At 40.2% G+C, this 23,342-nt stretch overlaps 1 protein-coding gene across 3 annotated transcripts in view; it reads right to left on the bottom strand.

The window, feature by feature from the left end:
• Nucleotides 1-23,342, bottom strand: part of PDIA5 (protein disulfide isomerase family A member 5) — a 238,001-nt gene that overhangs the window by 161,236 nt on the left and 53,423 nt on the right. For all 3 annotated transcript variants that reach the window (XR_014024780.1, XR_014024781.1, XM_081315125.1), the window contains exons 2-3: nucleotides 18,770-18,896; nucleotides 10,627-10,714 (exon numbers count right to left, since the gene is read on the bottom strand). Coding sequence is in view for 1 of the 3 variants with exons in the window: in XM_081315125.1 (XP_081171251.1) it covers nucleotides 10,627-10,714; nucleotides 18,770-18,896 (215 nt within the window). In the remaining 2 variants the exon portion in view is untranslated. The remainder of the gene's footprint in view (nucleotides 1-10,626; nucleotides 10,715-18,769; nucleotides 18,897-23,342) is intronic.

Below are 23,342 nucleotides of genomic sequence, written 5' to 3'. Positions count from 1 at the left end.
TATTGGCTTTCGAAAGCCAATAGGAATTGCTGCTGAACGTGCCAAAAGACCCGGCCGGCAAACGTTGCACAGGCAAGTTGTCTGCAGCGAAGGCAGGAACTTTGCACCCCTCCCTGCTGCCCAACTACACCATCTCAACTAGGTAAGTAAGATATTATTTGCAAATAGGATGGCAATAAACAATTTAGGCTGCATTTACATCAGGGCTTTTCAACATTTTCAGAAATTGTACCACTTTTAGGACATGACAATATTCAAGCACCACCAGTGTTAACAAGGTGTCAAAAACGTGATTAAAAAAGGGGGGGGGTATTTTGGGTTTCATTTGTTAGATTCATTTACTGTTATAGAAATGGCTAGTTTATAATATTATAGAAAAGCAAAAAGTTGAGGTTCAATGTTAATGCTTCCCTCTACTCCTGTAACAGAGGAAGTCAGAGGTCAGTGCCTTTTCTTTTTCCCTTTTCCCCCTCACTTTTCCCTTTTTCTCTCACCCTTCGCTCGCAAAAGCCCCCCCACTCTCACACTTTGCTCACAGAAGCCTCCAGTCACTCTCACTCACTCCTCCGTCTCTTTCAGAGGCACCTCATTCAGTCTCTCCCCCACTCACTCTGTCTCTTTCAAAGGCCTCTTGCTCGCTCGCTCACTTACTGCCCCGTCGCTTCCAAACACCATTTGCTCATTCACTCACTTACTTACTGCACCGTTGCTTCCAAATGCCATTTGCTCGTTCACACACTCACTTACTGCCCCAACGCTTCCAAACGCCATTTGCTCATTCACTCATTCACTTACTGCCCCATCGCTTCCAAACGCTTCCAAACGCCACTTGCTCGCTCACTCACTTACTGCATTTGGAAGTGACGGGGCAGTAAGTGAAGGAGTGCTGGTGCCAGAGGCCATCAGCTGTTTGGCACTGGAGACCACTGCCAAGAAGAATACAGCTCTGGGTTGGGGTTCAGAGCAGCTCCAGGTGGGGGCTCAGCATGGGCTGCGGCGTGGCAACTGCGGGGAGGGGAATCCCCACAGCATATGCCTCCGAGCTGCAGGGGCGGGGATGCAAAGGACAGGCGGCGACTCCGTAGCAAGACACCGGCATTGCTCCCAGTGGCAGCACCTCTGATTTCCAGCACCTTTTTTTTTTAGAAAAAAAGCACTGTGTGTGTGTATGTAGATAGATAGATAGATAGATAGATAGATAGATAGATAGATAGATAGATAGATAGATACACACACATACAGAGAGAGAGAGAGAGAGAGAGAGAGAGAGAGAGAGAGAGAGAGAGAGAGCATAAAATACATAAAAATTTATGGAACTGCAATGATTACAGTAATTGTATTGCCAGCCCTAATATTTAGCCTTTGGCTCATAATATTAATTTGTTGTATAAGATCTTGTCTATTATGAGCAAAATATACTCATCTCTCTCAAAATTGACAAGCCACAAACAGTAGATATGCTGAATCTCATTAGAAGTTATTAAAATGCTAACATCTGTTCTGCTAATCATTCTACATCAGATCCCTGGACAAGAGTTCTCTAATTAAAATATGAGGAAATCGCAATAAAATGAAAGCATATCTGTCACATCAGTTGTGGGTCTTTTTTTTTTAAACGGAACCTACTTTGTCTTAATTATGCAAAATTCTCCCTCTGGCATTGTGGAGAAGGAAAAGGAGAAATCTGGCCACTTTTAAACATGCGTTTATTTGACATTTCTCTGGAGGAAAAAAGGTAGCTTTACCTCAAATGAACTTAATAATGCCATGCTATTTCAGTATCACCAACTAAAATCCCAAAATCTCAAATTTGGGAAGGGATGAAAAGGCAGATCACCATCCAGTGACATTGGTTATGCTTTATGAGGCTTATATTTTATTGCTTTTTCTAGAAGTGCTGGCAACAACTTGCTATGAAACAAAACAGAATCAGAAAAAGAGAGATCAAGTTCATTATTGAGTGTAAAAGCCTTCTTGAAATCAAAAGCAAATCACAAAACCTAAAGGAAGAAACAGCCCTTCTAATTTCTCCCTACTGGAAAGGAAGGAAGGGCACCCCTGTTGAAAAGAGCCCCACTTCGCTGCGCTGCCACGGACTTCTCTTTTACGCATGAGAGCATATCGCTCAACCAGCACTAAGTGCCCTTGGGCGCTTGACATTAAAAGTCTTGCACGCATAGGGGTTTTGTAACCTGGACCGTCTGCCATCTATAACATTCAAAACATTTCTCTAGGCAGTACAAACAAGCTCACGAATGGTTAGTTTGGATTTATTTTATTTTATTTTATTTATTTGTTTTATTTTTTGTGAATGTCTTTGCTTTCCTTAGGGATAGAAAGATAGCTTCACAAATAGGCCATCACTTTAGCCCAAGGGTCTCCAAACTTGGCAACTTTAAGATTTGTGGATTTAAAATCCTAGAATTCCTCAGCCAGCCATGCTGGCTGAGGAATTCTGAGAATTGAAGTCGACAAGCCATAAAGTTGCCATGTTTGGAGACCCCTGTTCTAGCTTATTGACACCATAGTCCTCTTTCAAAAAAAAACCTGTAAAAACAGTACCAGAATAAAGGAGGCATTTGGCACAACAGCCCATTTTTCAAAGTTGCCAATCAACTTTCAGTTGATTAGAATTTCAAAAGGATCACAGGCATTGTAATTTTTTTAAAGCCCAGAAGCCTTTTCTTTTGACAGCTGGCAATCAAAGGCATACTGCTACTGACAATACTTTGCAATTGAGCAGCTGAGTGCTATGGCATCCGCTGGACCCCGAAGAACCCCATCCCCAAGTAAAATGAAATATCACAAACTGCCAGGATTCATGTTCGATACTATTTATGTATATTAATTTATTTATTTGAATTGATAAGCTGCTCAATCCTAATGGACTTCATAGAACACTTCCTTTTGTATGTTGTGCAATTGTATTAGCTAGTTGAGTGTGGCTTATTTTATTTAAAACATCCCGTATAGCTGCCCATTCTAAAATCAACTCCGAGTAGCTTATAACAATATAAAACCACCAATGATAAATTAAAAACAGAAAAACCTGGTGCTACTATCACACTTTTCTGATTCAACATCCTCATCTCGTCCTACCCCAGTGCTGAGGCAACAGCTAAGTCCTTAGTAACATCCAGAAGGACGGGGGCTGGTTGGAACACAGGGGGAGGGAGGAAGGAAGGAAGGAAGGAAGGAAGGAAGGAAGGAAGGAAGGAAGGAAGGAAGGAAGGAAGGAAGGAAGGAAGGAAGGAAGGAAGGAAGGAAGGAAGGAAGGAAGGAAGGAAGGAAGGAAGGAAGAAATATGCTTGTTAGGACTTGCATGATGCCATGTTTAAGGAAAGGGACCTGGAGTTTACTAGTTTGAAAGAAAACATTCTTCTTGTCCATTTTCTCCATATTATGTAGTTTCAGAAGCCCCTACACAGTTACTTACTTTTTCATAAAATAAAACAATCCCTCATATAGGAGAGTTATTCTAGCCCATAATTTTTTATTGCTCTTATCTTTACTTCTTCCACCATTATTTTTGAGACATGTAATCCGAAAATGGCAATGGTATCCTGTGACTTTATAGAAGTGAAAGTTGGAGAAGTGGGACATAAAAAGGTATTGACACACTTGAAGTTAGGGATTCTTGGTACTCTCTAAGCTTGGTTGTTTTCTTGCAGATGTTTTCATTACCCAAACTAGGTAACATCATTAGTGGTAGCCTAGCACTGAGGATGTTACCTAATTTGGGTAATGAAAACAACCAAGAGCACCAAGGACCTCTCATTTCAACCCTGAGCTAAAAATATTCTCCTTTATTGAAATTTGGTGTTGGAGAAAACTCCTAAGAACATTGTGGTCTACCAAGAAAACAAAACAAACCTAGACTTTTCACTTGAATCACAAATGATTAGCCTCAAATTATCCGATGTTGGGCAGATTATGGAAAGACATAGCACTCAAGAGAACAGTATGATGCTGAAAAAGGTGGAAAGAAAGACAAGCAGAGGAAAAGTAGAAAATGAATGGACTCTAAAATGAAAGGACTAAGTAATAATGGTGACGAGTGCAACATTGGAAGAAGTAAAGGACTATGGCAGGAATGGATCATCATGGAGAAAATCTATTTATGTGATCACTAAGAATAGCATTGACTTGATGGCACATAATTAATTGATCAAATATAGCTTTCAAAGAAAATTTTTGATACAAGTAGTCCTCATTTATCAACAGTAAATGGGACAGGAATTTTAATCACTAAGTAACATGGACATAAAATACAATATGCAGTTCCAGCACTTTCAATTACACAAATTAAATGCTATTCTTAAGCGCAATGTCATGTGGTTGTCATTTGTGAACTCCTGCGGCTTCCCTACTAACTTTGCTCAATGGAGTCACAAAGTGAAGGTGACAAATGGCGATCACATGACCATGGGATGCTGTGACATCATAATTGTGGGCCAGTTGCCTGGATTGTGCTCATGTGACTGTGAGGTTGCTGCAACCATTGTAAGTATGAGGTCCAGTTATAAATACCATTCGAGTAGCATTATAACTTCAAAGATGATCATTAAGTGAGGATCACCTGAATTGTTTTACAAATAATGCTATTCCCTACTCCAGAAAAATTGGCATCTTTTTCAGGGATATCCTATGATGGCATGGGTGAAACAAGTAAATAAATAAAATTAGTCACTACCTCAGTTTCTTATCTCTCAAATTTCATGTAATCTGGACAAATCTATTCATACAAAGTCAAGCAAAAACATTTCAGAAAGTGCTTATCATGTAGCTTCCAAGAGGAGATAACCTCATTCTCTTTGTGACAGAAGACATTGAATATTGATTCAGCAGTCACATTTACAGTGCTTTCTCATTGCCTGTTCTCCAGGTCAGGCATAATATGACAAGGCTTTAACTTTCCAACTGTTTATTCAGGAAAAAGGCTTTAACAGAAATAGCAGTTAGCATTTGCCATAAAATATTTTTGTTGAAAATTGAAAGAAGGAAAAACAACTTATAACTATTGCGTCTATGGAGATTGTCAGTCATCCAAGTGATACTTGTCCCAAGATGCTTTTTCACGAGGCAACTGGACTTTCTTGTTTTTCTTTGAAGATGTTTCACTTCTCATCAAAGAAGCTTCTTCAGCTCTGACTGGAAGGCGGGGAATGGAAGGATTTATACTCCTTGCAGACAGCTGGTCATTAGCATTCTTTGAGAAAGTAGTTTATCTGTGTCGTCAAGGTCACCTGAGTAGTGCAAATGGGTGTGGAGCCTTCTTGGAACTGTTGAAAGGACTGTGTTGTAGACTGGAGATAGATGATGTCAGATCCCTCCCCCTCTTTTGAGAGAGGGCTGTTCAGTTTTGACATAGATGGCCTCTTTGACCCCACTTTCAAACCATCGGTCCTCTCTGTCCAAAATGTGGACTTTGCTGTCTTCAAAAGAGTGGCCTTTGTCTTATAAATGCAGATGGACTGCTGACTCTTGTCCTGGTGGGTTTGTTCTCCTATGTTGTGCCATGAGTTTATGAAGTGGTTGTTTTGTTTCCCCATTGTACAGATCTGCATCATTTCATAAACTTCATCAAAGTCCACCTTTTGGACAGTCTACAATACAGTCCTTTCACCAGTTCCAAGAAGGCTCCACACCCATTTGCACTGATGACAGATAAATCTCCAGGTTGCCTCAATGACTCTAAAAGAATGTAAATAACCAGCTGTCTGCAAGGAATATAAATCCTTTTATTCCCCACCATCCAGTCAGAGCTGAAGAAGCTTTTTGGATGAGAAGCAAAACGTCTTCAAAAACAAGGAAATCCAGTTGCCTCATGAAAAAGCATCTTTGAGATATTGCTTCTATTATTTCTTGAACATGTGTGTGTTGCAGCAAATATATAACTTGAGTAAAGGTTAAAGATTTCCCGTTTCTAGCCATGTCCGACTAGAACAGGAGGGTGGTACTCATCTCCGTTTTTTAGCCGAGAGAGCCAACATTGTCTGAAGACATTTCCATGGTCATGTGGCCAGCATAGTTATACACCAAGGTGCATGGAACACTGTTACCTTCCCACCAAAATGGAGTACAGGTAGTCCTCAACTTACGACCACAACTGAGCCCAAAATTTATGTTGTTAAGTGACAAATTTGTTAAGTGAGTTTTGACCCATTTTATGACTTTTTTGCCACATTTGTTAAGCAAATCACTGCAGTTGCTAAATTACCATATTTTCCGGCGTATAAGATGACTCGGCGTATAAGACGACCCCCAACTTTTGGGAAGATTTTCAAGATTTTTCGTCTTATACGCCGGAAAATACTTACATGCCAGTTGCCAAGTGTCCGACACAAGCCTGATTCAGCCCCGTCTGATGCAGATGGTGCAAAGCCTCCCTTTTGAAGCCCAAAGGGGCTTTTCCTTCCACCCACCCTTTGGAATAAACACAAGAGCTGCGTTCACAAGACGCACTCTTCCAGGCCAGACTCTGCAAACGGCACGCCAGAAGCCGCAACCACCGCGGGAACTCCAAGTCCCCGCCTTTTGGCAGCCTGCACAGCTGAGCGCAATCCGGCTTTGAGAGCGGATTTGCAGACGGAGCAGCCGCGTGTCTGCAGCCAAGCCCCGCCCAGGAGGCGGTCAGCCAGGCGGGCCCGGAAGACGCGCTGGAGAGCCGGGCTTGGGGCGGCCATGCCGAGGCCGGCTGGCGAGGGCCGCTGCGTGGTCTGTGGGCGAGAGGGGCGCCAGGCTGCCAAGTACCACTGTCCAGACTGCCGGGAGAGATAGCGGGTAGCAGGGCGCGCTCTGCTTATGCTCAGATGCCGCTTGGGTGAGGGGGAGGGGCTTCCTGCCACTCCCGGGGTCTGGCGTTTGCAAGGGGGAGGGGAAGGGGCTTAGAGGCTATTGGGGGTGGGAAGGGAGAGTCACGTTGGAGGGGGGACTGGACTAAGGAGGCTTGAAGTTGCTTTGGAAGAACGGGGACACTCGATTGATTTATGTTTTTTTTTCCGGCGTATAAGACGACTGGGCGTATAAGACGACCCCCCAACTTTTGAGAAGATTTTCATGGGTTAAAAAGTCATCTTATACACCGGAAAATACGGTAGTAACACGTTTGTTAACTGAATCTGGTTTCCCCATTGACTTTGCTTGTCAGAAGGTCGCAAAAGGGGATCACATGACTCCAGGACACTGCAACCATCATAAATGTGAGCCAGCTGTCAAGCAACCGAATGTAAATGATGTGACCATGGGGATGCTACAATGGTTATAACTGTGAGAAATGGTCATAAGTTACTTTTTTCAGGGACGTTGTAACTTTGAACAGTCACTAAATGAACTGTTGTAAGTCGAGGACTATCTGTATTACTGGAGTACAGTTTGTCAAACCTTTTCATCCCAGTTGTTTTGTTGTTACATTCTTCAGAATTTTGAAAACATTCTGAAGGAAACCATGAAGGAAAAGTGGCCAGTGTGGATAAAATTCATGTAGCTGGTCATGCATCAAAGAGTCTGCAGAATTGAAGTAGGCTCCTAGTAACTTCAGGGCCACCCCACTGTAAGCTTTTGGCAATACTGAAAAGATTTACCAGTGCCATCGTTTGAGGTTTTTTTTTAAAAAAAAAACCTTCCCAATATAGCTTATAACCCACTTTCTTAGTTTTTCCCCGGCCAGGCCTAACTTCACTTTTTTGAGATTAATTAGTCAGTTAAGTGTTGCCACCTAGTTGAGCAGCCCCACGTTAGTCAGTTAAACACTGACCACACTAAATGATTTAAGAAAGGAGTGGTAGAGGAATTGTCCTAGTTTGTGAAATGGCAGAAGGAGAAATTTGTAAAAATAAAATCTGAGAAATGCCAGCAAAATTAATTAGTGCTTACTGTCATTTAGTAACAATAACTAAGCAGTAGAAATGTAACAATAGATATTGTTATATTGAAGAACTGAAGAACGCTAGGATCAACAGTGAGGGAACAGAATAATGAAATCTGATAGCAGCAGGCACAATATTGCTTTCCTCTCCAGACAGAAGTAGAATATTAACTGTAAGAAACAAAATATGGCCAATTCCATAAAAGGCAAAGCTGTTATCGCTGCAGGAAGAGCAGAAAGCAGAAGCCCCAGCACAGCATGGCTGACAGCCTTGCCAATACCCACATTCCAGAACAGGCTTTTTCTCCCTTTCAGAAATCTTTTTCAATACCATAATATGAAAACACCAAAAAAAATAAAATAAAATTATGAGCGGCAGAGAACACAGCGGTCAAGCAAACTGCTTCTTGTCAATATTTGTCAAACAAGTCAAGCTTGCACAAAAAATACCCTTCCCCCAAACTTCTATGTAATCTACCGTGAAGTTACAGGGTGAGCTTGCAATGGAAGAAATCTCTCTGAAGCAATTTTGCAAGGGGTGGGTGGGAGCCAATCCAGAGGTATCTATAGTCTGCAACAGACTTGATAAACTTGGACAGAATGAAGAACTCCAAATTGTGGGAAATTATGCATGCAGACAAAATGAATACATTCGAGCATGGAGCTTTTCTGAGAAATTGCTTCCAATAGGAAACCACCAATTCTAGCAAATTTCTTTATATTTTACACACACACACACACACACAGAGAGAGAGAGAGAGAGAGAGAGAGAGAGAGAGAGAGAGAGAGAGAGAGAGAGAGAGAACAAGAATAAGAATAAGAATAAGAACTCTATTCATTTAATTTATTTTGGATGAATATTAGTAGTTTCCAAGATCCAGCTACATTTTTCCTCTGAAGGTTTTATTCTCAAGTTACAAGTAGAAATATAAGACAGTGATTTTGCTGAAGGGCATGCAATGACATTTGATTAGCGGCACAAACCATCAAATGCTGCAATGAGCACGGAGCACAGAGAACCCGCCAAATACTTCCCATTTAATGTCACTTGGACAAAGGTTAATTTTTATTTAATTTATTTAATGTTCTCTTAAAATAAATTATTTTCTGTAGTGCATAGCACAAATTTAACACAGAGACTAATAATGCATTTAAAAAACCTCACATATCAACTCAAAAGAATACAAATATCAAGATTAAAAGCACCATCAGGCATAAAAGTTAAAAGGCCTTAGCAGAACTAAAGCAACTATTAAATTAAATAAGTATTTAAATAAGTAATTAAATACGTATTTAAAGTATTTAAACTGCACAACATTGTCTGGGATACCAGAATAGTTATTAGGTGGCACTGAAAATTAGAAACATGAGAGAACGTTCTAGGGGAAAGACAGCTTTTCAGAGACTGGAAACTCCCTCCCTCACCCAAAAATTCTGATTGCTACATTACTAGATTCAGAGATTAGGGAAACAATTGATTCACTAAGAGTTTCCAAGGATGGATTGAAGGGATTGAAAGACACATAGACAGTCATATATCTTAATCCCCAGGTTAAAAAAAGGAGTCCCCGAGGATATTACTCTGCTAGTCGTTGCCAATTACAGGGGGGTAGTGCTCATCCCTGTTTCAAAGCCATTGAGCCAGCATTGTCTGAAGACATTTCCGCATTCATGTGGCCAGCATGATGCCACAGAACGCTGTTACCTTCCTATCAAAGTGGTACCTATTTATCTACTTGCATTTGTGTGCTTTTGAACTGCTAGGTTGGCAGGAACTAGGGTGAGGACCTCTTCTTCAATCTCCTGGACCTCTTAAGATTTGCATGTAACCAAAAGTCGTTCCCAAATTATAATGAGTGACAAAAGAATTGTAAATTAAATCAAATTGAATCTGAATGAAAATTACATTTTCACTGTAACCCCCAGCACACAATTCAAAGGCTAAATGTCAGCTTCGACCTCCCAAAATTGCATTCCTGTTTTAAGAACATCCAAGCTGTATAGCTGATTCTTCAGAGAAAGTTCAACTCTCTCTGGACAGATTCAGTCTTGTCATGTGATATAAAGTAGTGACCTCTCCTTTAACTGGATTGAGCCTTAATTAAGCTGATCTAAGCATTCTACTGAAATTGCCAAGCACTGGTTTTCCATCACCAGTCTTACAAGATTTTAAGTAGAAATAGAAATACATTTCCACTTATTGATGACGGCCCACTCCAAAATCTTAAAACTTCTCAGTCAGCACTTACATGTAAGTATTTAATAACAAAAGGTAGTGAAGTTCCCCGGACAAGCATTTAGCAGTAAATCCTGATCCCACACCTTCATGTTCAGACTAGTTAAAGTGTCTGAGACATAGAACATGGATGATAATAATCTTTATTGCAACTTGAAGCTACACTGAATTTCTTCTCATAGAGATCTGATTAGCCACTTAATCTGATTCAAAATGGCTCATTCTTCCATGTCAACAATCTACACGTAAATGTAATCTGTGGCACGGGGGTAGGAGTAGGATCGTGTAAGAGGCTATAAAGGCAAAATGGTAGACATGGCATTCTAATACAAGACACTTTTGTGCTGTGACCTTCATTGTTTTTGGCAAACACAATACAGATTTTTTGACATCTATGCACATGATGCTGAATACAATTGTCAAAGACTAGTGGGTAAGTCTGGAGAATTCACATAAAAATACCAAAACTTCAGACATAACTGTTTTCAGTAGGTGGGAAAATGAAAAGCATTGTATTACGTACCCGCAATCTATCCATGTTATAGTACCGCAGCCTTTCACAGCTTGGGCTACATCAGATAATAACCTGAGCGAATTGTCAGCAGCTACTGCTGGGAGAAAGAAAGGAATATATTTACTTTAAAAATCATAAGCATCTAGACACAACTTGGTAGAATTCTTACATAAAACATTTTGTCTTTTAACTGGGATTTTTAAGAAGCACTAGAAACTAACAAATATTTCCCAAATATAGTATGAATTTCACCCATAATCTTTTGTGGCAGCTGGGATCTGAAACAGCATTTGAACATGCTCAGCGAGACTTTTTTTCCTGCCTTTTTGAATAGAAGACTGTTTCAATTCACAAATTATTCTTGAAGTACCTTGCCACTTGATAGAGTGTTTCTGTGGATAAACTACAAATCCCAAGCATTTTTTAGTGCATAGAATTAATTGCATGGTTCTTCCGATCGTTCCTGTATATTTTGACACATCCAAGTTGAATGTATCTTTTTTACATTGAAGAATGATAAAGGTTTATTTATTGTTCATACTTTTTCCCATTGCCGATCCATTTTGCTGTTTTGTCTGTAAAGATGTAAAAATAGCTGCCCTATATCCTACCAGAAGGTCCATGCCACTCAGTATTCTGTCCTACAATGGCTCAATCTGATATTTATGAGAACATGATCAGTTAGATATGCTCCATCGTAACTAGCACTGAAACTTGTTGTCTCTAATACTGGTGGTAACATCCATAACAATTGTTAATCTATGATAGCTTTACTCTCCCAGATAAGACTCTCAGAAATATGCCCTGCTGGTTTCAGGTTTTACATCAGCTGATATCTTGGGGGAAAGATAGCTATTGTCACCTGTGAGTTGTTGAGATAAGCAGAAGTGAGATCCTCTTGCTGAAGTTGGGTCTTTAGGAATAATTGGGATTCCTTGCTGTGTAGTATCATCCCCACTTGAACTGTTAAATTATGTTGCTGGGTTGTTGGTGGAGTCCTTGGGGACTTCAATTGCCCCCCCCCCTTATGACATTGAGTCTGGTATGTCTCAAAAATCCCTGGTCTCCATGGCAACATAGATTTCTCCCAAATAATTGAGGGCCCAACACATGCTGAGGGTTGCACATTAGGTCTTGTTTTTATCTTGGGGCAGTTGCAGTATGATTTGGTATTGGAGGACATACCAATTAGTCTACAGCCAAGGACAGATCACTCTTTGGCTGTCTTCCAGTTCACTTATGGTACTCGCCTGATAGGATCACCCACCCCAGGTGACTGAAGGAACTTGCTGGGTTTCAGAGGAAGTGTTCATGTTTATCTTGGATGGGGTTGCACTTCCCCTTTCACAACTGGTACACAACTTGGGGCTCTTCCTGGCTCGAAAAGTGGGTATCAATTTTGGCCATTAGGGCCTTTGCACAGGTCCATATTGCATTGCAGTTGCAGCCCTTACTCAATCAGGAAGCTCTTCAGACAAGCACCCATGGCCTGGTCACCTCATGATAGGATTATTGCAATGAACTAACTATACACTGAGTTGCCCTTGAAGACCATCTGGAAGCTACAACTGGTTCAAAATGCAGCAGTCAGACCAGTAACTTTCTCATTATGCCCATGTGTTGCTGCTGCTATGTAAGCTGCAATGGTTTGCTTCTGGGTATAATTCAAGGTGATGACTCTTACTTCTAAGCCCTTAACTGCAGAGAACCTGGTTATCTGAAGGACTGACTAACTCTAATTGTTTCTGTCAACCTAATACATTCAGGACAAGTTGGTGTGCTCCAGTTCTCCTCAATTAAACACTGTCAACACCCCCTTTCCTAGGATTCTAGAAAGTCCTGAAAACCTAGCTCTTTTCCCAGGCCTGGTGTTAATGAGTTTGTGGGGCCACATTTTGTGCTTTTATTGTTATGGCTGCTTATAGTCTGGGCTGTGTGTTTTATTTCATCTCTCATTGTTTTATCTATGTATTTGGAATTTGTAAGCCACCCAGAGGCTAGAGGAATAGGTACCACTACCATCACCACTTCTGCAAACCTTTTTACAGTGATCCAGTTATGATTACAAATTGTGGAAATATTTAAAATTTGTGCTTTTTCACATATTTGTGAATATGCAGACACGACTCTGGTCTCATTGGTTTCTACTTTCATTTGTTTGGTTACATATAGATTTCAGCCTTGACAAGTGACCTTTGGAAAATAGGGCTTCATTGCTTTGTACTGCCCCCAATTCAGAGAAAAGTAGATTGAATCAAAGCTAAGATTAGAAATCTCCGTAATTCTTTTTGGTAAGATAGGGTTTCTTCCTGTCGTTGTGAGGAAAAAATATCAGCCAATACCTACCGTGGATAAGGGACCAATATAGAAGAAAACACAACAGCAAAAGCACTAACTAAGAACCTATTTACCAAATGCTGTACCTGGCCCTTCTCAGCTGCCCAGTTCACAACTCTTGAGCTGGACAGCGCACATGCTATTCTAACCTTAGTCCTGACCTGTTGGACAGCTCCCCGAACTTTGTGGTCCAGGGGAAATCTGAGCCACATAGCACAGTGATGAGAAACAGAAACTAAGCAGAGAAAAACGTCAAACATTAAACATTTCTATGGGAGAAAAATAGCCCTCCAAAATGTTAAGTGTCATTACACAGTTTAAATCATCTTCTCCTGTAATGTTTCCTAAAGTTGTATGCTCTTGAATAGTAACTACAGACAGGCAAAGGAACAAATGATAACAGTTCACAGATACTAAATATTCTTTATCTGAAATGAAAATTAAAGTGTAGGGGAATGCGACACACTTTGTCTAACTCTGTGTACAATCACAGCCAAGCCCATTCTGTACACATATGACAAGAGACCTGCCTAGCTCTAGAATCACAGCTCTATGCTGGAGGAGAATTCCGCATACTTCCGAAGAACTGGGAAGAAACTTTAGGTGTAATTACATAGATTGTCACATAAAAATGGCAGGTTACATGCAGGAAAAACTGAAGCTACAGTTTCAAAGGGCACACAAAGAGGTGGGTTGGCAAAGAGCCGGAAGAATGTTAATCATCACCTATTTGCTGCAAGCTTTCCTAGACATTGTATCTTCAAATTTCTGATAATTTAGTTTTACACCACATAAAGAAAAAAGCAATGATGTCAGCTAAGGTAATTTCCCTTACACAATTTGACAGGTTCACTTAAGTATGCTTTTATGTAAAACAATTTCCATTTTTACACTCATTGGGAATAATACATTGGCTTTATAAACATTCTTAATTAATGTATTACTTATGACTCTTTTATCTTTGAAACTACCTGAAGACATTAGTTTATTTTTAACTCATGTTTATGACTTTCTAGTTCATAGCATCCAGGAATTTAAAATTTTATTCCCAAATGAATGGACAAAAAATAAACTATCTACCTACTGTATATGGAAAACTAGAAGTTATGCATTATTTCGTTCCAACCAATGTATTTATTAGAAAGTAAACTTGACAGGAGATGGTGAATCAAATGTCAGCATAAGCATGCCTACAATTGTGTGATACATACTTTTTCTAAAAGAGTATAAAGCGATGTTAAAAAAAAATCTCCAAAAAGTAACATATATCAAAAATGCATACAGCTTCGTCAGATATGTTCACAACAATAAGAAAATAAAAAAGTATCCCTCTTCCTTGCATTTGCATTTAATGGGTTTTCTAGATATTAAATACGTTGGTTTTCTGTTGCTTTATTTTCTTTGCATTTATCCTGCAGTTGATTATCTCATAGCACCAGCATAATTGTTTATAGTTCCTTGTGGAATTATAGCAAGATCTAAGGAGTCTTGGTGGGCCAGAAGACATTTCTAAGTTATGCCTTTCCTTAAGAAATATTTCAAATGTTTCTATTTATCAAGTTTAGGCACCTCTCATCTAAGCTTTTCTATTTGCACAATTTGATGCAACTTAATACATTGTTTAACAAGGTTTTACTTAGACGTGCAAATGAAGCAGGAGATGTACTTGTTCTATATGCAAAACAAACACGTGTAGCACTTCAGCTGAGCCACTCTGGACAGGCTGCAGTTCAGCCAAACTGAATCCCCAAACAACTTCATTGTTGCATATTTTGGTCAAAATGAACTCCAAAGAGATTCTTGTGCAGCAAATAATGCAAACTTGTCCCCTTTCTCCTCCTCCTCACTAACCACCTAACCTTGCCAAAGCCTTCCTTCCTCTTGGCCACTGCATCTGGATTCAAGTATTGCATCACCCAGCCGGTCCATCTATCCCTTTCCCCAATCTTCCCAGCACCTTCCTTCCCTTAGCTGCTGACACTGCATTTCAAGCATGGCATCTCCACCAGCCCACTTATCTTCCCCACTGAATGTCCTAGAGTTTTTCTCCCTGTACTTTCTCTTAGCCATTGATGCTGACAATAGCTTTCCTATTCTGCACTGGCTCCCACTTTGGAAGATCTGTGCCAGGAAAACATGATATGATCTATCATCTATCTATCTATCTATCATCTATCTATCTATCTATCTATCTATCTATCTATCTATCTATCTATCTATCTATCTATCTATCATCTATCTATCTGAAGGGACGCGGTGGCTCAGTGGGTTAGGATGCTGAGCTTGTCGATCAGAAGGTCGGCAGTTTGGCGGGTTGAATCCCGAGTGAGCGCCTGTTACTCGTCCCAGCTTCTGCCAACCTAGCAGTTTGAAAGCATGTAAAAATGCAAGTAGAAAAATAGGGACCACTACGGTGGGAAGGTAACAGCGTTCCGTGCGCCTTTGGCGTCTAGTCATGCTTGCCACATGACCATGGAGACGTCCTTGGACAAGCGCTGGCTCTTTGGCTTTGAAACGGAGATGAGCACCGGCCCCTAGAGTCGGAAACAACTAGCACGCATGTGCAGGGATACCTTTACCATCTATCTATCTATCTATCTATCTATCTATCTATCTATCTATCTATCTATCTATCTATCTATCTATCTAACCTTCCCCAAAAGGTGAGGCAGGCCCCCACTGTCCTGACCTTCTGAAAAGTGGTTAAAACATGGTTTTGTAGCCTTGCATGGGAGGCACAAAGGAGTATGCCATCATGGGGTTGGTTGACGCCATGATATCCCTTCCCTTAAGTTAATCTTAAATTAACTTCAATATTTTAACTTTAATTTTATATATTGTATTATATGCTGATATTGTACTGTACACCCCTCAGAGTCCCTTTTCAGGGAGATGGGTGGCCTAGAAATGCAAAATATACATACATACCTGCATATTTAATCTGGACAAGACCTCATTAAATTGGTATTTTATTCATGGAATGATCTATTCATAGTACACTTATGCATATTTCTAATTTAACTTTTTTTTTAAAAAAAATAGTTCAAATCCAAACCTATTATACCTATTTGTTGGCCTATCTACATATTTATGTACATCGCCACAGAAATCCAAATTTGATTTGAGCTTGCAAGCTCAATGTAAATCATGCTTGATAGCTACTCACCACTTTCAGATAAGGAAGTAATAAGAATGTTTTCCTATTCCAAAATTCAACAACCTTCTGTCTTGACTATGATTTGTCAGGTAAGATAAAGAGTGCAGAGAAGAGCAACAAAGATGATTAGGGGACTGGAGGCTAAAACATATAAGGAACGGTTGCTGGAATTGGGTATGTCTAGTTTAATGAAGAGAAGGACGAGGGGGGACATGATAGCAGTCTTCCAATATCTCAGGGGCTGCCACAAAGAAGAGGCAGTCAAGCTATTCTCCAAAGCATCCGAAGGCAGGACAAGAAGCAACAGATGGAAACTAACCAAAGAGAGAAGCAACCTAGAACTAAGGAGAAATTTCCTGACAGTTAGAACAACCTGCTCCAACACTGGAAGTTTTTAAGAAGAGACTGGACAGCCAATTTGTCTGAAATGGTATAGGGTTTCCTGCCTGAGCAGGGGTTGGACTAGATGACCTCCAAGGTACCTTCCAACTTATTACTGTTGTTGTTTTTCTATCATAACCATATCATAATTCATGACCATCAAATCTAGCACATACAATCATTTGGGCGGTTATAATAATTATATTAGCATAAGCCACAGTTCAAATTCTGCAATTACGAATCAAGCAACTGTCATTTTCTATTTTTAATTAATAAAGAAAAATTTGCAAGAAAAGCCAAAGTTGTCTTCACAAAACCAGGGAGAAACACCACTTTCAGTAATCAGGGATTCCACAAAATTCTGGTGTTGAATCAAATGCTGCTGACTAACTGATTTAATATCAGACAAGTATGAAATTCAGATAAGCTAATTTGTCACAGGAAAATATCCTCTAGTCAGTTACTCAGATAGAGTTGTCCCTTTTTTCCCCTCCCTCCTTCCTGATTTAAAGGCAATTCCTTCAGAAATAGTGATTTGGAGTTGGCAGCCTAAATGCATAACATATTTGTTAAAAGCACATATAACTTGGCCGGTTTCTTGTTCCTTGACTGGAAAAAAAAAAGAAGTGTGAAGGAGAAGGTGTTGAGGCCATTAAATCTGGTCACATTTTTTTGAGCTAACGGGCAGAAATGCATCTTCTTGCCAAGTACACATCACAACAACTATACCTAAGTGTAATTAACCCGTGTTCTAAATGGGTCAGGTTCTTGCAAACCATCTTGCTATAGGAGCAGCTCACAATCTGTTATGGATGATTAAGTGAAAGAAAAACTGCACTGCAGAAAGGAGACAGAAGTGGAGGAAGGAAACAAACAGCAGCAGAAGCAACAATGGCTTAAGCAAGTTCATAATAACAGAATGAGACAGCTGGTGGGTGGCTAGCAGACAAGAGGTTAATAGGAACTGATGAAGCATCAGATAATGCAAAGCACATGACAATAAAAATGCATAAACAGGCGTCCATAGACAACTTAACCACATAGGATTAAAACAAGGGTTACTGCTGCCAAGTAGGCACAGGGGTTAATATGGTTTCTGACTGTCCTGTTAGAATTGAGAATTAGGTTTCTCTTGGATTTGAAGATTAAGAGCCTTATAAGAGCCTTGGTGGAGCAGTGGGCTAATGCCTCCTTAAGTAACACCAGCTGCCTGCAATTAGTGCAGGTTCGCATCCCACCAGGCTCAAGGTTGACTCAGCCTTCCATCCTTCCGAGGTAGGTAAAATGAGGACCCAGATTGTTGGGGGCAATAAGCTGACTTTGTAATAATGCCGCTTGGGGTGTGTGTGAAAGCCCTAACAAGCAGGCATATACATAGAATGAAGGCTACTGCTAACCTTGTAAGCCGCCCTGAGTCTTCGGAGAAGGGCGGGATATAAATGGAATTAAAATAAAATAAATAAATAAAATTAAGTAATTTCATCTATCAAGACATGGGAAGCAGGCCTTGTCAGTTGCCCCACCTGCTGCTTGAACAGCATCCCTTCAAAAATTTGCACGACCCCCACTTTATCAGCTTTTAAAAGAGCCTTTAAAATATGACTTTTTGTCCCCAAGTCTTTAGGTTAGAATGCTTGGAAGGGGGAGTGAGTTTCTATTTCTGTTGGGGGGAGCAGATATCACTATCTTTTGGGGTTGATTTTGATTTTATTGGTTCTTTATGCTAAGCCATGCAGAATCACTGGAGTTGGATGACCTAGAAATTTGATTATAAATACACGAATAAAAACTAAGGAGAAAAGCAAGCAGATATCTATTGCATGCACATAAGGTTGATACCATAAACCTAGATAGTGGAAATGCAGGTTAAAATAAAGCAAAAAATATATGAAAGCAACTAAAACCAAGCAGGATGACAGGAAAAGTGCCTCAATATAAAATAGCTCCAAATACGTTAAAAACTGTCTCTCTAGTTATTGGTTGCATAGCTTGTGCATGTCTATTTAAAGAGTGAGGTTACAGATATAACAATAATAAAATAAGAAGTAATTTGACAACATTATGAGACAGATCAAGTAACCAGAGAAGAATTGAATATTTATGTAAACTCACTCTGCAAGTTTTAGTTTCTAAAACAGATCCTATATAAATGTTGTGCAAAATCTTGATTTTGAAACACTTTCCTGCTTTTCCTATCTTCTCATCTAGCCAATCACGTAGCATGTTTGTTTAAATACCAATTATCCTTAAAATGTTTTTAAACTGAAGAACACTCACCAGATTTAGAATATAGCACCAACACATTATTTCGTGTTCTCAACAGCTTTTTGAAGTCCTTCTGATCACTAATTTTTTCTATCAGGGGCGACAACTTTGATGGTAGCACACATGCTGGAAAGATAGCCTGCAGTGGCAAGATAAAAAGAAAAGTACAAGCAAATTTCAAAAGGAAGTCTTATTATTATTATGAACAAATTCTTTTTAACCTTAGCTTCAGAAAAGGATGCATGCATCTGCTTTGGACTCCTTTGTAAATGAAGTCCTGAGGAAAATTGTATAGCGTAGCAAAAATCCAGTTCCTTTGTTGGCTGAGTGCACAATAAATGAGAAATCCAGTTCAGCCAAACACAGTTGCAGTGTTCGCACAATATGTTATGCCCAAACAAATAAAGGTTATTATGTCTTAATGTGAACCCAAGCAGTAAGTTGTTTTTTGTCCTCTCATGCATACAGTAAATCTGAACTGCGAGTGCAAAAGAATGGAAAATAAGAAGTGATAAACACTACAAAAACACATTAGACCTACAAAAGACTCTTGAATTTCTGTTCTCCTGTCTCACTGCTGCAATTTCAGTTCCTAATACTAAAAATATTAGATATCTATCTGTCTGCTTAAGAGACAGAGATTCTTAAATAAACCAAGAACTACTAATGTTTCATTCACTAGGGAATGGGCTGATTGGAATCATTATTCGCCATTTTCACAGGTCATGCCCACTGCTATTCTCAATGTACACCATAAATTTGCAACATATAGCCCTCTATAAGGTATCCTTCATGTCCATGCCATTACCCATAGGGCTGCTGGGAATAGGCTTATCAACATCTGGAAGATCCATCATTACCTATTCTTAGGTGCAAAGGTATAATATTCTTTTTTTCTCTCCCACTGCTTAATGTTAATGAAAGCATGAGTGTTAACTGGACTGTTCAGCTTTTACATGTGTTAACAGCTGTTCTGTCAGTATAGTGAAACAAGTTTATGGTTGATCACAGAGCTCTCTCAGCTCAGCTGCCAAAGCAGCTACTAATATATTATTTCTCTGCTATAATAGTAAGTTTTTAGAGATCTATAGCTCATTATGGGAACCCCAGCCCCAATGCTCTAAAGAGTCGAAATTCTTTACCATTAGCAAGGCATACATGAGGAGGGGAGGGAAAAGATTTTGTTAACAGAAACACATACACACCCCACACATATTTATTGAATATGTGTGCCACCAACACCATAGAGGCAGCCATTCTCTCTCTTATGCTTACTGAATAATTAAATTAAATGTTAAATTAAAGGTCCTCTCCCAGATTGAACATGCTTTTTTGGCTAAAAACATTGCATATTTTTCTTTTACATACTCAGACTATGCTAAAATAGCCTTCCTCAGTCTGGGCATCCTCTAGCTTAGTGTTTCTCAACCTTGATAACATGCTGGCTGGGGAAGTCTCGGAGCTGAACTACACTTATGTTAAATTTGCCAAGGATGAGAAATACTAAGCTGGATTATGGATCTCAGCACCCAGAATTTTTAGCAATAGCCATATTACGTTGGACATTCTGTAAATGAAGTCCACACATATGGAGAAGATGCCCTTACTGCGGAAGACTGATTTGGAACTGTGTATTAAAGAAATATAGGGACGCGGTGGCTCAGTGGGTTAGGACGCTGAGCTTGTCGATCAGAAGGTCGGCAGTTTGGCGGGTCGAATCCCGAGTGCCGCGTAGCAGAGTGAGCGCCTGTTACTCGTCCCAGCTTCTGCCAACCTAGCAGTTCGAAAGCACGTCAAAATGCAAGTAGAAAAATAGGGACCACTACGGTGGGAAGGTAACAGCGTTCCGTGCGCCTTTGGCGTCTAGTCATGCCGGCCACATGACCACGGAGACGTCCTCGGACAAGCACTGGCTCTTCGGCTTTGAAACGGAGATGAGCACCGGCCCCTAGAGTCGGAAACGACTAGCACGCATGTGCGGGGGAACCTTTACCTTTACCTTTACCTTTATTAAAGAAATGATTTTGTATTTCATATATGCTGTTCTTTTTTCCAGTATTAAATATTTGAATTATGAACAAAATATCCTCCATAGCATTTTTTCCTGACTTTCATAAAGGTCTCTAGTTAATAATTTCATGGATTACAACTGAGCTGCTCATAGCAAGTTTATTGTTCACCTGCCAAAATGTGGATATCATGGCAAGATCATTCTTAACAGAGCCCCTCTAGGAAAATGAAGCCTAAAAGCAACCCTAGCCATGAACTAGGGATGTGGTGGTTCAGTGGGTTAGGACGCTGAGCTTGTCGATCAGATGGTCAGCAGTTTGGCGGGTCGAATCCCGAGTGCCGCGTAACAGAGTTGAGCGCCTGTTACTTGTCCCAGCTTCTGCCAACCTAGCAGTTTGAAAGCACGTAAAAATGCAAGTAGAAAAATAGGGACCACTACGGTGGGAAGGTAACAGTGTTCCGTAAGCCCTTGGCATCTAGTCATGCCAGCCACATGACCACGGAGACGTCCTCGGAGAAGCGCTGGCTCTTCGGCTTTGAAACGGAGATGAGCACCGGCCCCTAGAGTTGGAAATGACTAACACACATGTGCGGACTAATTTTTAGTGAGATGATGATAACGATGACCACAACCTACTTCACAGCATCACCACCAGATGGACTTGTAACTGGCTGACAAACCATACTCAACGAATAGTACTTAATGGTACTACATCTTCATGGAGGGAAGCAAGCAGTGGGGTACCACAAGGTTCTGTTTTAGGCCCAGTACTCTTCAATATATTCATAAATGACATAGATGAGCGAATAGAAGGGGATCTAATCAAATTTGCAGATGACACCAAACTGGCAGGAATAGCCAAACTCCAGAAGACAAGCTCAGAATCCAAAAAGATTTTGACAGACTTGAACAATGGGCCCTATCTAACAAAATTATATTTATTGTGGAGAAAAGCAAGGTTTTACACCTGGGCAGGAAAAACCAAAGCTACAAGTACAGATTAGGTGAAACCTGGCTCAAAAACAGTAACTGTGATAAGGACCTTGGAGTCCTAATGGACAATCACTTAAATATGAGTCAGCAGTGTGCAGCAGCAACCAAAAAAGCTAATACAATCCTTGGTTGTATAAACAGAGGCAAAGAATCAAAATCACGTGAATTATTAATACTGTTTTATAAATCCTTAGTAAGGCCACATCTGAAACACTGCATCCAGTTTTGGTCACCACAATACAAAAAAGATGTTGAGACTTTGGAAAAAGTGCAAAGAAGAGCAACTAAGATGATTAAAGGCCTGGAGACTATAACATATGAAGAACGGTTGTAGGATTTTTTTTTCTAGAGAAAAGAAGGACTGGGGGGACATGATAGCAGTATTCTAGTATTTGAGAGGCTGCCACAAGGAGGAGGGGGTCAATTTATTTTCCAAGACACCAGAAGGCAAGACAAGAAACAATGGATGGAAACTAATCAAGGAGAGAAGCAACCTGGAATTAAGGAGAAACTTCCTAACAATGAGGACAATTAACCAGTGGAACATCTTGCCTTCAGACTTTGTGGGTGCTTCATCACTCAAGATTTTTAAGAAGAGACTGGACAACCACTGGTGGCCCCCAGGGGGAGGGCATTCTCTGTGGGCGCGCCGGATTTATGGAACTGTCTTCCGGTTGAGCTCCGGATGGCGCCCGACCTGCGCTCCTTCCGGCGCGATCTAAAGACTTATCTCTTCGAACAAGCTGGCCTGGCCTGATGGGATGGGGTTGGGTTTTATTATTTTTAATGTGTTTTAACTTATTGTAAGAGCTGTGGGCATTTGTTTAATCTCTTTTAATTTTTGTATTTTGTCTTTTAATATGTACTGCCCTGTTCACCGCCCTGAGTCCTTCGGGAGAAGGGCGGTATACAAATAAAATTAATAATAATAATAATAACTTGTCTGAAATGATATAGACACAGGGACTCCTGCTTGAGCAGGGGACTAGACTAGAAGACCTCCAAGGTCCCTTCCAGCTCTATTCTGATTGATTGATTTCTATTCAGTCATGCCTGACTCTTGGCAATTCAATGGGCCAGGTCTCTCCACATCTTCCGATCCTGCACTACTTCTTTCAGTTTTTCTATGCTTTTCAAATGGTGTCAGAGTTGATGGTATCCAGCCACCATGGTCTTTGATGGTCTGGTTTTCTTTTACCACTAATTCTTCCAACCATAATTGTTTTCTCCAGTGAATTTCCCCACGTCACATGGCCAAAGTAAGTGAGATGCAGTTTCATGATTTTGCCTTCTAGTGACACAACTTGTTTTTAGTGAGACTGTAGTGACATAAAACAAGCAAGCCCCACTTATTTATCTGACAAGATTCTGAAAGAGATCAAAATGTTTGTGCTGAATTTGTTTATTAGGCTTCAGATAGCTGCAAGCAGGCAGGAAGTATTCAAATGTTTCTTCTCCAGCAGTCATCCTGATTTTAAAAAACCCAAACAAACAAAGTCTATTCCGGTGGAATTTTTCAGAGAAAAGTCCTGTACTAGCAGTCTGGGAGATTCTATTTCCCTTTTTATAACACAAATATTT

Source organism: Vipera berus, assembly GCF_964194415.1.
Source record: "Vipera berus genome assembly, chromosome: 1".
Classification (NCBI taxonomy): domain Eukaryota; kingdom Metazoa; phylum Chordata; class Lepidosauria; order Squamata; family Viperidae; genus Vipera; species Vipera berus.
This window is presented reverse-complemented; position numbering and strand designations above follow the sequence as displayed.